This window comes from Tupaia chinensis, unplaced genomic scaffold (genome assembly GCF_000334495.1).
Source record: "Tupaia chinensis unplaced genomic scaffold, TupChi_1.0 Scaffold143631_1, whole genome shotgun sequence".
In the NCBI taxonomy this organism is placed as follows: Eukaryota; Metazoa; Chordata; class Mammalia; order Scandentia; family Tupaiidae; genus Tupaia; species Tupaia belangeri.
The window spans coordinates 824,357-839,789 of NW_006203479.1; the positions used below are offsets into that span (position 1 = coordinate 824,357).

Consider the following 15,433-nt stretch of genomic DNA (forward strand, 5'->3'; position numbering starts at 1 on the left):
GTGCCCTGACCTCGGACTCTGCATCTCCAGAAACGGTGAGAAATAAATTTGTACTGTCTATAAATTAACAAGTCTGTGGTATTTTTATTTTAGCAGCATAAACAAATAAGACATGCAGATAAGTATCAAAGCAGTCATCCAGAGCAATTATAAGTAGTTGCCTCTGAGGAAGAGGAAGTGGTGGTTGTAGCGTTAACAGATGTTTCTCACACGTCCACTGTGATCCTGCAAATTCAAATGCAACTTACATGATCCAGTCTTGTCTTTTTTAAAGATTGATCATCGTTAAATTCATCTTCTTCATATGGCTCTGAAGACGAAGACAATTTTCGTTTTCTGGGCCCACCACCTTTTAAAACAGAGTAGCACACTCAAACTTTGCACAGAAATAGTAACAAGTCAATGTAAAGCAAGCACAAATGTATTCTAATACCACATGTTCAGGGTTACATTCTTTCTTCTACAAATAACTAAACTGAAGGAAAAGGGAATAGATACTTTGTAGTCTTTCAAAACTAGAAATCATTGGAAAACTGTATTTGTACAACCATCATATTATCTAATGCTAAAAATAGATCTCTAAACTGATAAGGAATTCCACAGAGTAAAACTGACAATCATTCTTTCTTTCATATATATAATGTTTTAAAGAGGTTTTTGCCTAAGGGCATCTGTGCTCACTGGGTAGAGAGACAGAGACAGAGACAGAGAGAAGGAAAGTGAGAAATCACCCCCCAGAGGAATAGCTATGCCCCAATCCCTTCTCCTCCTATAATCTTAGGCACACACATTCAGGAGTCCAGCTGAGATTCAAACCACCGGGTCTGGGACTCAAACTGTGGTGGACCATTTGGGAATCCAGGGAAGTAATCGCTCTGTCATCTGCTGGCCCTTCTTTTTTCTATATTTTAATAGAGCACATGCATGAGAGAGAGCAGAGGATTAACCTCAATTAAGGTCTGGCCATACCATGATCCCCTCCTCCAGTTTCCCAGCCCATCAGATCTTGGGCACTCACATAAATGCTCAGTATGTTCTCTGCTTAGTGGGCCAGGGATTTGAACCATTATCACCATGTGGAACTGGTTTCTCCTGAGCAGCAGGTTCCTGCTGCACCACAGAGTCAACCCTACAGGGTAACGCTGGGAGGGGAAGGTTCTCCGTGGTGACCGAGTGTACAGCAGCCCCATCAAGAGCAGGTGACCGGGTAGCATCACTGACACCAATAATCAGTAAGTGTCTATGCGTACCAGGTCTGTTACTAAGTGTCTACGATGTACCAAGTCTGACACAAGACCTTTTATTTACACAGTATTGCTTCATAAACTTGCCACAACAAACATACAGAGTTGGAACTAAGATATGAAGGCTTAATGCTTCAGGCCTTTAACTTAAAAGCAAGGCTGTAATACAGATGTTATGAGTAACAAGAAATCTGCATATTCATCCTAACTAAAAGAAATTCAAGCTACGTTACAACTATACTTTTTTTTTTTTAAATTTTGCCAGAGGGTGTTTGTGTTCCTGAGAGAAAGGGAGAGAGAGAGAAAAATGAGTAAAAAAAGAACCCCCCATGAGAGATGGTCATGTCATAATTCCTCCTCCTCCATTTCTCCCTCCTTCTGGGATTTTGAACACACATGCACAGGCATCCAATTTTTCAAGCCGCTGGGTCCAGGGCTTGAATGTGCAGCTGGCTAAATGGGATCCAGCCACCTTCACTGCCATGCCACCAGATGGCCTATATTTATGGTTTCTACACATTTATTTACTTTGTAAATACTTTTTAGCTTCCAGAGGGCACATGCTTAGACACACTGCTGTGCAAATAAAAAAGTACCTGTTAAAGCCTACAATGTTAAGATTTCAGCACTGATGACATCAGGACCCTAACTATGCAGTCAGAAATAAAATCTTTATGAATCCAACTCAATTACATACCTGTCACTTTTAAGTTTATAAGCTTAAAGTAACGACTATTACAAAATAAAATGTTTCCACTTTTGAAAATGGAAAACAAAACTACCTCATCATCACTTGTATATTTATTAGATTAACCAAACACTGTTAGGAATATTTTACATCTGAGAAAAAGCTTCAAACTAGACCGTTTATGCCATGTAACCGAGACATGCTTCTTCCTTTTAAAAAATGAACAACTTGAGACTTCCAGACAACATCAATAAATTCTTATTTTAACATTCTAAAAAAGGGTTAAAAGTTTGAATATATTTACTTTTGCTTTTGTAACTTAGTGTTCATAAATGACAATTTCTAAAAGGTACTGCATAAAAAAAAATCATAATTGTTTAAAAATGCAGATTTGATACTATTGATAAAAGACTCATTTATGGGACCAAAAGATGGCATAATGGTTACGTTGGTGGACTCTGATGTAGTGGACCTTGGTTTGAGTCCCAGACCCTGCGGCTTAAATCGCCTGAAAGTTTGCTTACTATACTAAAAATGATGACGTCTGGGGCCAGCAGTTGGTGTGGAGATTAAGGCACTGGATCCTACATAGCCAACTGCACGGTTCAAGTCCAGGACCCAGTAGCTTGAAAATCATGCCAGGAGTGTAAGACTGTGTGCACACACATGCCCAAAATCTTGAAAGGAAACTGGAGAAGGGGCTGCAGTGTGGCCATGCCCTGAAGGGTGATTTCTCACGTTCCCACCCACGGTCTCTGATTCTCTCCTGTGAACCCACATGCCCTGTGGAGAACATCGGAAAAGAAAAATAAAAGCAAACTAATCTCACATTTTCTAACCTCCACCGTGTGTCTGTTGTAGACTGGTATACATAAACACAAACAAAAGTTAAAAATGGCGGGACCAGCAGTTGGTGTAATGGCTATGTCACTGGACTCCCATGTAGTCAACCGTGGTTCGAATCCCAGACCCAGTGGCTTAAACTCACGCAGGGTGTGTGTGTGTGTGTGTGCCCAAGATCCTGAGAGGAGAATGGAGAATGGAGGATTAGGGCATGGCCATCCCCCTGGGGGAGTGATTTCTCACTTTCTGTCTCTGTCTTTCTGGTGAGCAATTGCATGCGCCCTACAGCAAAAAATACTCTCAAAAAAAAAAAAAGTTAAAAATGGCATAAAGCAAATTTAAGAATGGTTCATAAAATATGTTTGCTTTCCTTACTCTAAATACTTTTTAGTAGTAGAACTGTTAAGGGATTATTTTTCATTTTGGCATGTGCATTATAAAAAAATCAAGGCAGCATTTACTAAAAAAAGAAGATGCTTTTAGAGTACAAACTTCTTCAAATGCATTTATTTTTACATCCCAAGCCTGAAATACAGCATAAATGTTCACTAAAGGAATGCTGACCAGTAGCCAGGACACTCCATAACACATTGTTTCTAGTGACTCGGATTTGCAGACCTAAGTAAATAAAACCACCATACAAGGACCAGGTAATAGCACAGATGTAGTGTAATGGGCCAACATGGGAAAGGTTCTCGGTTCAAGCCCTTGGATCTTCCAGAGCATGCTGGGGCATGCACCTGCCTGTGGTCTGATCCGGCTGAGGCTGAGGGTGGGTTACGGTGGGAGGACAAACTTGGGGATACCTATATCTCTGACTTTATTTCTTCTTTTGTCTCTCTATCAGGGAAGGAATTAGTAAGTTAAAAAAGCAAAACAAGGGAACCAGCAGTTAGCATAATGGCTATGTCGCTGGACTCCCATGTAGTGTCCCAGACCCGGTGGCTTAAAACTCATGCTGGGCGCATGTGCGTGCGTGCCCAAGATCCCGAGAGGAGAATGGAGGAGAAGGGATTGCGGCGTGACCATCCCCCCTGGGGGGTGATTTCTCGCTTTCTGTCTTTATGTTTCTGTCTGTCTGGAGAGCGCACGCACCCTATAGCGAAAACCTCTCCAAAACAAAACAAAAACAAACAAAATTAAATTAGAAGGGATACTTAAAGAAGGAAAACATACTTTCCCAAACTTCAGTTAGATTTCTTCTATAGAAAATACACAAAATTACCAACGAGAAACTGTCCCCTACCCTTTCTTGGGGGGTGGGGTGGGAATCCATTTAGAAATCTGACCCCTAAATAGCTGGATGACCTCAAGTCAGTGACTTACTTTCTTTAGCTTTGGTATCTTCACCTTAAAAACCTGAAGCTATTAACATTTCACAGGTTCTAAAAAGAATTCACGAAGGTTCTTGGTAAATGGTAGCACACTATTAATGACAAGATACACTCATAATAAATCAACATAGCTTCACACTAAGTCAGGCATACCTGCGTCACCAAACATCAGCAAAGCAGCAGCAATTGCTCCATCCATAGTGCTTGTTGATTCAATCAACTAAAAGAGTGGGAAAAATATATGTTTAAAAACTAACACTTCAGAATTAGGCAAAGTTACTGAAATATTTAAGAACAAACAAATACATAAGGTGGAAAAGTGTATGTCATAATTCAAGTAAAGTATAATGATGGGGACCAGCAGGTGGTATGGTGTTTTAAGGCGCAGACTCCCACGTGGTCGACTGTGGTTCAAGTTCTGGACCCGGCAGCTTTACATTCACACCAAGTGTGTGCGCATGTGTACCCAAAATCCCAAGAGAAGGGATTGCAGTGTGGCCAACTAGCCTGAGGGGTGATTTCTCAATTTCCTTCTCACTGTCTCTGTCTCTCGGGCAAGTCCATACTTTATGTCAAAAATGTAAAAAAGGGAAAAAAAGAAAAGGAAAAAGAAAGTACAATAAATTTTCCAAGAATTTGACATGCTTAAGAAATCTAAATTTATCTAAACATATTTTAAAATGTCCCAGGTTCACTCATTACCAAAAGGAAAAGCTAAATCATATACACAGCGTATTCTAGGTTTGTTATGTTAAATTGGAGGTCTTACACTGAAGCCTTAATCACTGCCTACGGACATGTCCAGGTGCTGTATGTCTGTGTGTGTGTGTGCGCGTGTGTGTGTGCGCGTGTGTGTGTGTGCGTGTGTGAGAGAGAGAGAGAGAGAGAGTATGACAGAACTAAGAGGAAGAGATGAGGGGGAGAGAGGAGGCAAAGGAAAGAGAGGAAAGGAAGGAGACTGACAGACATTTATTTATTTCTCTTTTTTTATTTCTGGGGGGAAAAAAAAGCACATCTCTGCTCTTTCTGAAAACCTTACACTTATGGGGCCAGTGGCTGGTGTAGTGGTTAAGATGCTGGACTCCCACATGGCTAACTGTGGTTTGAGTCCCAGACCTGGAGGTTTGTTCTCTCAATTTCACTCTCTCTCTCTCTCTCTCTGGTGAGTACATGTGCCCTATAGTAAAATTCAAAAAATAATAACAACATATGAATAAATCTTTTAAAAAATCTTTTACTTATGATGAATGAGATAAAGGGTTCCTAATTTTCACTCAATTTTTAAATTGCTTGAACTTTTTCAAAAACACATGAGTATTACTTATCTGTGTTTTACACTGTTAATATTTAGAGTACAGAAGAAAATAAACATCCTATATTTTTCTCTTGTTAAAGTTTTCTATATTTTGAGTGAGTTATTCATTTTAAAAAGATTTTTTTTTATTAAAAATGAATCATTTTTGTATTAAATCAAATAGCCTCAAATCAAAATGAGCATACTCCTCCAAACTACTGCTTTCTAATTCTGGATCCTCAGATATGCGATAAGCCCCTTTTCATTTTTAAAATAGAGCATATTCTTATCAAACCAAGATCAATTTAAGTTTTATAACTTCTTGAATTTTTTTTTATTGGTCTAAAAACTTTTGATGAGTAACTTTTTTTTTTGAGAGGTTTTTGCTATGGGGCGCATGCGGTCACCAGAGAGAGACAGAGAGACAAAAAGTAAGAAACCACACCCCGGGAGGGAGATGGCCACGCTGCAATCCCTTCTCCTCCATTCTCCTCTCGGGATCCTGGGAATGCACACACACACACCCAGCGTGAGTTTAAGCCACTGTGTCCGGGACTGGAACCTTGGTCGAATACATGAGAGTCCAGTGACATAGCCATTACGCCAACTGCTGGTCCCTGGAGAGTAATTTATAATCATCACTTTGTATGATATGCTAAATTCCCACAAATTCAGATACTAATAATGAAACATTTAGAGAAATTATGTGTATCTATCCTATTTTACCAGTGCAAGTGTAAAATTAGAGAAAGATATTTCTACAAAATAAAATTCCTTTGAACTCTATGAAGAGCTGGAAATCAAGTTCAAGTATTTTTAAACTGAGAATGGTCCCATGATGCTGAATATTTTAATATTCCATAATGTTTGTTCTATTGGAAGCTCGTTCCTTACTATAGCTTTCCAAGACGTTAAGTAGCCTCTGGAGCTACTGGAGCTATATTTCTACTATTCTGCTTATACTGAAAAAACAAAACAAAACAAAACAAAACAAAAACCCACATCACAGGAGAGCAACGCTGCTGGTGGTAAAAAAAAAAAAATGTAGACTCAGGATATCACCAATGTTTCATTCAACTAACAATAAGAAGGTACCAAATGATCTGGGGAAAAGAAATCCTGTGGGACTGGCCCTGCTGCCTACTGTTAAAGGGAACTAGATCCCACCTGGCAGACTGTAGTTCACAGCCTGAACCTTGTGGCTTGAAAAACAATCTCGGCCAAGAGAATGCCCAAGATCCCAACGGAATAGAGAAATGGAGGAGAGTGCGGTGTGACCACATCCCATGGGAGTGCTTTCTCATTTCCTCACTCTGTCTGCTGGAGAGTATACATGCTCTCTGGCAACAAAACAAAACAGGACAAAAATTCCAGTGGATTCATACATATTAAAAATAAAATGGGGGGACCAGCAGTTGGCATAATGGCTGTCACTGGACTTCCATGTAGTCAACCACAGTTCAAGTCCTGGACCCAGTGACTTAAACTCATGTCGGATGTGTGTGCGTGCACACCCAACATCCCGAAAAGAAAAGTGATTGCAGCATGGCCATCCCCCCTGGGGGGTGATTTCTTGCTGTCTCTCTATCTCTCTTTTTCTGGCAAGCACACGTGCCCTATAGCAAAACCTCTCCAAAACAATAAAATAAATAAATAATTAAAAAATAAAAAAAAAATGGGACCAGCAGATGGCATAACGGTCACGTTGCTGGACTCCCACATAGTCAACTGCAGTTTGAGTCAAATCCCCTGTGGCTTAAAACTCATGCCAGGCAAGTACACGTGCATGCCCAAAATACTGAAATGAGAAGGGACTGTGACATGGCCATCCCCGGGGAGGGTGACTTCTCACTTTCTGTCTCTCTGTCTGACTCTCCAATGAGTTCATGTGCTCTGTAGCAAAATCTCTCTAAAAAAAATAAATGGAATAAACTAGAATGGGCTAGCCCATGGTCTGGTGGCTAAGGTAGTTGGACACCAAATGGCTGACTGCGTGGTTTGAATCCTGGAACCAGCAACTTGAAAAATGCACTAGGTGTGTGTGTGTGTGTGTGCATGCCCAAAGGAGAGAAAGATGGAGGAGAAGAGATGGCAGCATGACCATTCCCCGGAGTGGGTGCTTTCTCACTCCCTCCCCACCTTTGTTCCACTCTGGGGAGTACATGTGCCCCCTGGCAAAATTCTTTAAAATGAAATAGAGCAAAAGGAAATAGTTTAAGCTATACTTAGAGTAACCTATACTGAGGCATAGAACAAAACATGATTCACAGACATGCTCTGTCTGGCCTGGACAATATTTTATATCTTTCTTTAAATGAGTTACCACTGAAAGGAAGAAGCTCATGGTACAACAGAGATGAACCTCAAAATGTTCCATTAAGTGAAAAAAGACAGGCACGAAATACATATAGGGGCAAGCAGATGACATGGTGGTTAAGGTGCTGGACTCCCACATGGCTGACCAAGGTTTGAGTCCTGGACCTTGTGGCTTACTTTCTCACTTTCCCTTTCTCTCTCTCTGGTCAAATTTAAAAAAATAGGAATTAACAACAAATAAAATATTTTTTAAAAATCACATACATTATAATCTCATTTATACAAAATGTCCAGAGTAGATAATCTATAAATATAAAATTAAGAAGAATAGATTAGTGGTTGCCTAGGGTGGGAGTGGGAGAAAAAGGGAAGAAAAGAGTTATTACTGCCAAAGGACTCAAGGTTTCTTTCTGGGATCATTAAAACGTTCTAAAATGAGATTCTTTATGGTATATGAATTTATCTCAATAAAGCTGTTAAATTGGTGGCCAAAACTAAATAAAGGTCCAGTCTTTTTCTTTAAAACATCTAAATATCTACCAATACTAATGATGTGCTGTCACGGACAGCTCACCTGGCCATATCCTGCTGGAGACAAGCAGGAGGTAGCCCTTTAAAAGCGAGCATATATGTAGGGCCAGCAGGTTGTATGATGGTTAAGGTGCTGGACTCCCATGTGGCCAACTGCGGTTCAAGTTCTGGGCCTGGTGGCTTGCCTTTTCACTTCTCTCTTTCTCTGATCAAATTAAAAAATAATAACAATAAATACAATTAAGGCAAACAATTCCTTAAAAAAGAAACAGCATATATGCTATGCCAGTGTCTATCACTTCAAAGTCACCTAACCAGCTCAACAAATTCAGTAAATCTGAAGCCTCAGATTGTGAGGAGTGCTGGTGGTGGTGATGACAAAATCGAAGGTGAAAAAAAACAGAATCCCTAACATTATTCAACCGGTAAGTGACAGAGTTAAGGATAAACTATTTGCTCATCTTCGGAGATGTGGCCTCATTCTAAAAATTAAAACAGTCTAATTTTTTTCTTTTGCATCTCTAACAAGAAACCCTAATTACAGGTCGAACTTTATACAGCTAACTAGTCACTTATTTTGTTTCTGTATCAACAACCCCTTGTCATGGGATAGGGAGGCTTCTGACATTCCTGAGTGTTTCTGAAGGGAGGCTCCCATTTTAAAAGCACTCAAGTACAAAAATACTCACAGCCTACGTGGGCTAAGGCTTTAACTATATCCTCTTACAGGTGAATAATTCCACCTACTTATTACTGAACAGATTCTCAAAACAGTATAGTTCCGATGTTTGCCTTTATTCTGACATAAAGAATTCGTTAATAATTATCTTCAAACATAAGATATCTTTAGAAAAATGACTATCCATCACTAACTATAGCACTGCATACAGAAGAGATTTTTTTTCATCATCATAGCTGCAACAATCAATTACTATAAAAGGGTATATATAACCTTAAGTAAATCATTGTCACTTCTTTGTGGAAAAAGTTCCTTCAAGGTCTGAAGTTTAGCATCTTTAAGGTCTTCCAATTCAGAAAGGTCATCCAATTCTGAAATATCATTATTTCTATGTGCCATGGAAGGAAAGCCTTGGGACTCTTCATCTTCAGATGGCTCAGAACTAAAAATATTTTCAAAAGAGGAAAAAGACATTTTTAATGTACTACTACTGTTATTTCATTCTACTATCTATATAGTATACACACTACAGCACGCCCTGCAATATTAAACACCTCATACTCACATTTTCGATATTAAAGCAATCTACACCTGTTAAACAGTAAAAGACCCTATTTTCCCTTTCAGTATACTTATGTACATAAATCTTCATGATCAAAGTCAGCATACAATGAAAAAAATCTTAAATTTTGTCTGGGCAGGGCTGAAAAAGAACACTAAAGGGAACCAATTACCTGGCACTTATTTTATTAAGATCTAAATACATGTACTGCATGCCCACCTTCTCTGCTGATCACATGATGGGGTCATGCTGCCCTAGGAAGTTGTGAAGCCTATATCGCTATGAAAATAGAATAATTGTCATGGATCAGGATTTCAGTGTTAAAACTGCAATGTTCCCATTCAATATAACAATAAATACAATTAAGGCAAACAATTCCTTAAAAAAGAAACAGCATATATGCTATGCCAGTGTCTATCACTTCAAAGTCACCTAACCAGCTCAACAAATTCAGTAAATCTGAAGCCTCAGATTGTGAGGAGTGCTGGTGGTGGTGATGACAAAATCGAAGGTGAAAAAAAACAGAATCCCTAACATTATTCAACCGGTAAGTGACAGAGTTAAGGATAAACTATTTGCTCATCTTCGGAGATGTGGCCTCATTCTAAAAATTAAAACAGTCTAATTTTTTTCTTTTGCATCTCTAACAAGAAACCCTAATTACAGGTCGAACTTTATACAGCTAACTAGTCACTTATTTTGTTTCTGTATCAACAACCCCTTGTCATGGGATAGGGAGGCTTCTGACATTCCTGAGTGTTTCTGAAGGGAGGCTCCCATTTTAAAAGCACTCAAGTACAAAAATACTCACAGCCTACGTGGGCTAAGGCTCTAACTATATCCTCTTACAGGTGAATAATTCCACCTACTTATTACTGAACAGATTCTCAAAACAGTATAGTTCCGATGTTTGCCTTTATTCTGACATAAAGAATTCGTTAATAATTATCTTCAAACATAAGATATCTTTAGAAAAATGACTATCCATCACTAACTATAGCACTGCATACAGAAGAGATTTTTTTTCATCATCATAGCTGCAACAATCAATTACTATAAAAGGGTATATATAACCTTAAGTAAATCATTGTCACTTCTTTGTGGAAAAAGTTCCTTCAAGGTCTGAAGTTTAGCATCTTTAAGGTCTTCCAATTCAGAAAGGTCATCCAATTCTGAAATATCATTATTTCTATGTGCCATGGAAGGAAAGCCTTGGGACTCTTCATCTTCAGATGGCTCAGAACTAAAAATATTTTCAAAAGAGGAAAAAGACATTTTTAATGTACTACTACTGTTATTTCATTCTACTATCTATATAGTATACACACTACAGCACGCCCTGCAATATTAAACACCTCATACTCACATTTTCGATATTAAAGCAATCTACACCTGTTAAACAGTAAAAGACCCTATTTTCCCTTTCAGTATACTTATGTACATAAATCTTCATGATCAAAGTCAGCATACAATGAAAAAAATCTTAAATTTTGTCTGGGCAGGGCTGAAAAAGAACACTAAAGGGAACCAATTACCTGGCACTTATTTTATTAAGATCTAAATACATGTACTGCATGCCCACCTTCTCTGCTGATCACATGATGGGGTCATGCTGCCCTAGGAAGTTGTGAAGCCTATATCGCTATGAAAATAGAATAATTGTCATGGATCAGGATTTCAGTGTTAAAACTGCAATGTTCCCATTCAATATAAGAATCTCTGCTGGGAATTAAGTATTCCCTTAGCAAACAGGGCATTTGTTTCCATGAGGATTTATTTTCCAATAACTAACTTGATTTCTTTCATTTCAAATGTTTACCCTATATAAAAGACATTGGGAATCAAATTTTACTTACTGACCCCTCAAGAAAAAAGATCTCCTTTTGAAATTTTGATTTTCTAACATGATTAAGACTGATAAGTAAGCATTCTAAAGATCAGAAGAACAGTAACAAATGGTGTAAGTTATAAGGGTCAGAGAAAGAAAGCAAGATAGTTATGTACAGGGAACTTCAAAATATCCATGGGAAAACAGAATGAAGTTTTCTTTTGGTGCAAAAAACTTTGGAACTCCATGTAGTTTTTTTCCTAATACACACTTTCCATGAACTTTGAGAAGAGCCCCTCATAGCTGTCTAACCTGAAATGCTTGGAATGCAAGCTTCAAGAGCAGCTAATTCTACAATATTTTTGGACAATTGTGTCAAATGCATATCCAGAATACTTATGTTGTTCTATTGTGTTTCTTAGGAAACTAGGGATGCCTAAAAGTCACCTAAGAAGTGTTAATAGCAAACTCCTGAAGACCAGAAACATATATTTTTAATAAGTTTCTAGGTTGATTTCTTCCCCTTTTTTTGGGGGGTGGGTGGGTGGAGGTGAGGCCAGTGGGTGGATGTGCTCACCAGAGACAGAGAGACAGAGACAAAGACAGGACGAGGAGAAGCATCCCCAATGGGGCATGGTCACACCACAATCCCTTCTTCATCTCACCCTTTCAGGGTTTGGGGCACGTATGCACATGTGCTGGCGTGTTTCTCAAGCTGCTGGATCCAGCACTCAAACCGGATAGCTGGTCATGTCGTATCTAGCTGCCTTATCAACTATGCCACAGAGCTGGCCCCATACTGTCCTCTGCACACATACCCAGACTTTGGCTCCTAATGTACTCAAACCTGCATTTCATTCTGTCCCCCCAAAAGACTTCCCAACTCCTGCACGGGTAACCAACCTTTCTAAGAGCTTTACTCTGCACTGTCTCCACCTTTCCCTAATGTCAGATTCATGACCAGTCATGGTCATTTGTCCTATCAGTCATGGTAGGACAAACTCGGGTGGCTTTTGATAAAGGAGGTAGCATTCATGTTGACCACAAATCTTACCATGTCTTGGATTTTACTTTCAGTTTACAAGAAACAGAGTGATAGAAATAAATTCAATGATATCATGAAGAAAATAAAAATAGTGTGAAGAAATAGAAAAACCTATTTCTCTATTAAAGCCCTCCTCTCTTCTATTAAGTTAGTCTTTCCAACAGTGGGAAAAGGAGTGGATGGTTCTCTTTTTATCAAGACAGCTGAGTTTTGGGAACCAGCAGTTAGCGTAATGGCTATGTCGCTGGATTCCCACGTAGTCAACCGCAGTTCGCGTCCCGGACCCAGTGGCTTACAACTCACGCTGGGCACATATGCGTGCGTGCCCAGGATCCCAAGAGGAGAATGGAGGAGAAGGGATTGCGACGTGACCATCCTCCCAGGGGGTGATTTCTCGCTTTCTCTCTCTATGTCTCTCTTTGTCTGGCGAGCACACGCGCCCTACAGCGAAAACCTCTCAAAAAAAAAAAGAAAGACAGCTGAGTTTTAACATCCAAATACAGTAGATGTTCCTCATTTGGATCCTAAAAACCATCTATAATAAAAGAGATGATATCTGAATATAAACTGGGAATTAGGAGACATCAGGGAATTATTCACTGATAGTGGGACTAGCAGATGACATAATGGTTATGTCACTGGACTCCCAGGTAGTCAATTGTGGTTCTAGTCTGGTACTGGTGACTTAAAACTTATATTGGGCACGGGGCCAGCAGGTGGCTTGGTGATTAAGGTGCTGGAATTCCCATGTGGCCGGCCGACCATGGCGGTCCCAGACCTGGCGGTTTGCTTCCTCACTCTCCTTCTCTCTCTGGCAAAAACTCATGTGAAATAATAAATACATAAATAAATAAAATAATTCTTAAAAAAAAAAATACTTATACTGGGCGCATATGTGTGTATGCCCAGGATCCCGAGAGGTGAATGGAGGAGAAAGGATTGCAGAATGACCATCCTCCAGGGGGATGATTTCTCATTTTCTGTCTCTCCATTTCTATGTCTCTAGTGAGTACACATGCCCTATAGCAAAAATATCTCTTAAAAAAAAAGAAAAAGAAAATCATTCACTGATAGCAATATTGATTTTTTTGGCAGAAAGAGGGATATATAACTAAATACTACAGTGAAAAATACTTATAATTTATTTTTAAATACTTTAGCTAGAATAACAACATATAATACAATAAATAGGGGAAATAATTATTAAATGTTGGTAGTAAGTATATAAGTACCCATTATATACTATTTGGTTTTCCTGGAGGCCTGAAACTTTTATTAGTAATGAAAAACAGAATTGACCACTTATTCTTTTATTTATTTGATTTTGTTATCATCATCATCATCCTCATCATCATTTTTTAATTTGACCAGAAAGAGAAAGGGAAGGTGAGAAAGCAAGCCATCAGGTCTGGGACTCAAATCATGGTTGGCCATGTGGGAATCCAGCAAGTTAACCAACATACCACCTGCCGGTCCCACCACTTATTCTTATTTTTATTTATTTTTCATCTTTTTTTTGGAGAGATTTTTTTTCCCTATAGGGCGCGTGCACTCGCCAGACAGACCAGAGACATAGAGACAGAAAGCGAGAAATCACCCCCCCGGGGGGATGGTCACACCGCAATCCCTTCTCCTCCATTCTCCTGTCAGGATCTTGGGCACGCATGCACACGCGCCTGGCGTGAGTTTTAAGCCACTGGGTCCGGGACGCGAACCACGGTCGACTACGTGGGAGTCCAGCGACATAGCCATTACGCTAACTGCTGGTTCCCTTTATTTTTCATCTTTAAAAAAATTTTTTTCTTCCATTTATTCTTTTTTTTGGAGAGGTTTTTGCTATAGGACCCATGTGCTCGCCAGAAAGACAGAGAGAGAGACAGAGACAGAAAATGAGAAATCACTCCCCAGGGAGATGGCCACACTACAATCCCTTCTCTTCCATTCTCCTCTCAGTAACTTGGGCATGCACACACATGCACCCAGCGTGAATTTAAGCCACTGGGTCCAGGACTCGAGCTACGGTCGACTACATGGGGGTCTAGCAACATAGCCATTTTGCCAACTGCTGGTCCCCAATTTATTCTTTTAAATGCTTTCAGATAATGAAGTTCCTTCCTGTTCAAAGCAAAATCCCCTCCTAGTGCTAAAGGATTCTGGCCCTTTCTACTTCTTACATGATTCTGCTGTATGGACCCCCTATTTCCCCCCCTGCTATCTCTTCCCTTTCCACAAGTTCTTCCTCCTAAGCCTATAGGAGGTGCTCAAGGCTGCATTCCTCAATTCAACTCATTCAGTGGGACAACTATCCCGGACAAGGACACACAGCAGCACAGACAGCAAATGCTCCTCCACTTCACAAATCAGACTCATATCTACATCCTGGTTTCCCAGCACTTCTTAACTTGCTGTTATCATAGCCTTCGCGCCGCACTGCCACTTCAGTGAAGCTGGCATCACTAAGGACCAGTGCCTATAAACTGCTGAATGAGATAAAAACTTTTCATAGCTTATCTAAGGTTCCTCTGCAGTCCCATACCCTGCCCTGGCCCAATGGATTCTACAGTATTACTTCTGACTTTCCTTTTACTTCCCAGCCTGTTTGCTCATTCTCTATAAGAGGCTCCTTTTCCCTCGTTCACCTGTCGGAGTTACCCAGGAGTCTGCCTGTGGTTCTTTCCTGTCTAAGTGTCCTGCAAGACTTCATCCATTGCCAGAGTTTCTTTTCTTTTCTTTTTTAAAAATTATTTTAGGGGACAACAGGTGGCGTGGTAGTTAAACGTGCTGGACTCCCACATGGCTGACCACAGTTCGAGTGGTTCAAGTCTCAGACCTGGCAGCTTGCTTTCTCACTTTCCTTCTCTCATTCTCTCACACCCTGTCCCTCTCTGGTCAAATTAAAATAAATAAATAAAGATAAATAAAATAATTTAAAAAGAATTATATTTTATTTAGGGACCAGAAGGTGGTGCGGTGGTTAAGGGTGTGGACTACCACCCACATGGCTGACCATAGTTTGAGTCTTGGACCTAGCAGCTTTCCTTCTCACTTTCCCTTCCTCTCTCGCTCACT

General features: G+C 39.8%; 1 protein-coding gene across 3 annotated transcripts in view; it reads right to left on the reverse strand.

Annotated features, from left to right (window-relative positions):
- Positions 1–15,433, reverse strand: part of SMARCAD1 (SNF2 related chromatin remodeling ATPase with DExD box 1) — a 92,486-nt gene that overhangs the window by 50,495 nt on the left and 26,558 nt on the right. For 2 of the 3 annotated variants that reach the window (XM_006164496.3, XM_006164495.3), the window contains exons 4-6: positions 10,566–10,734; positions 4,263–4,329; positions 249–349 (exon numbers count right to left, since the gene is read on the reverse strand). In XM_006164496.3, coding sequence (XP_006164558.1) covers positions 249–349; positions 4,263–4,329; positions 10,566–10,734 — 337 coding nt within the window. Of the gene's footprint in view, positions 1–248; positions 350–4,262; positions 4,330–9,202; positions 9,375–10,565; positions 10,735–15,433 lie in introns of those variants that run through there. The other variant, XM_006164497.3, reaches the window with a different exon arrangement.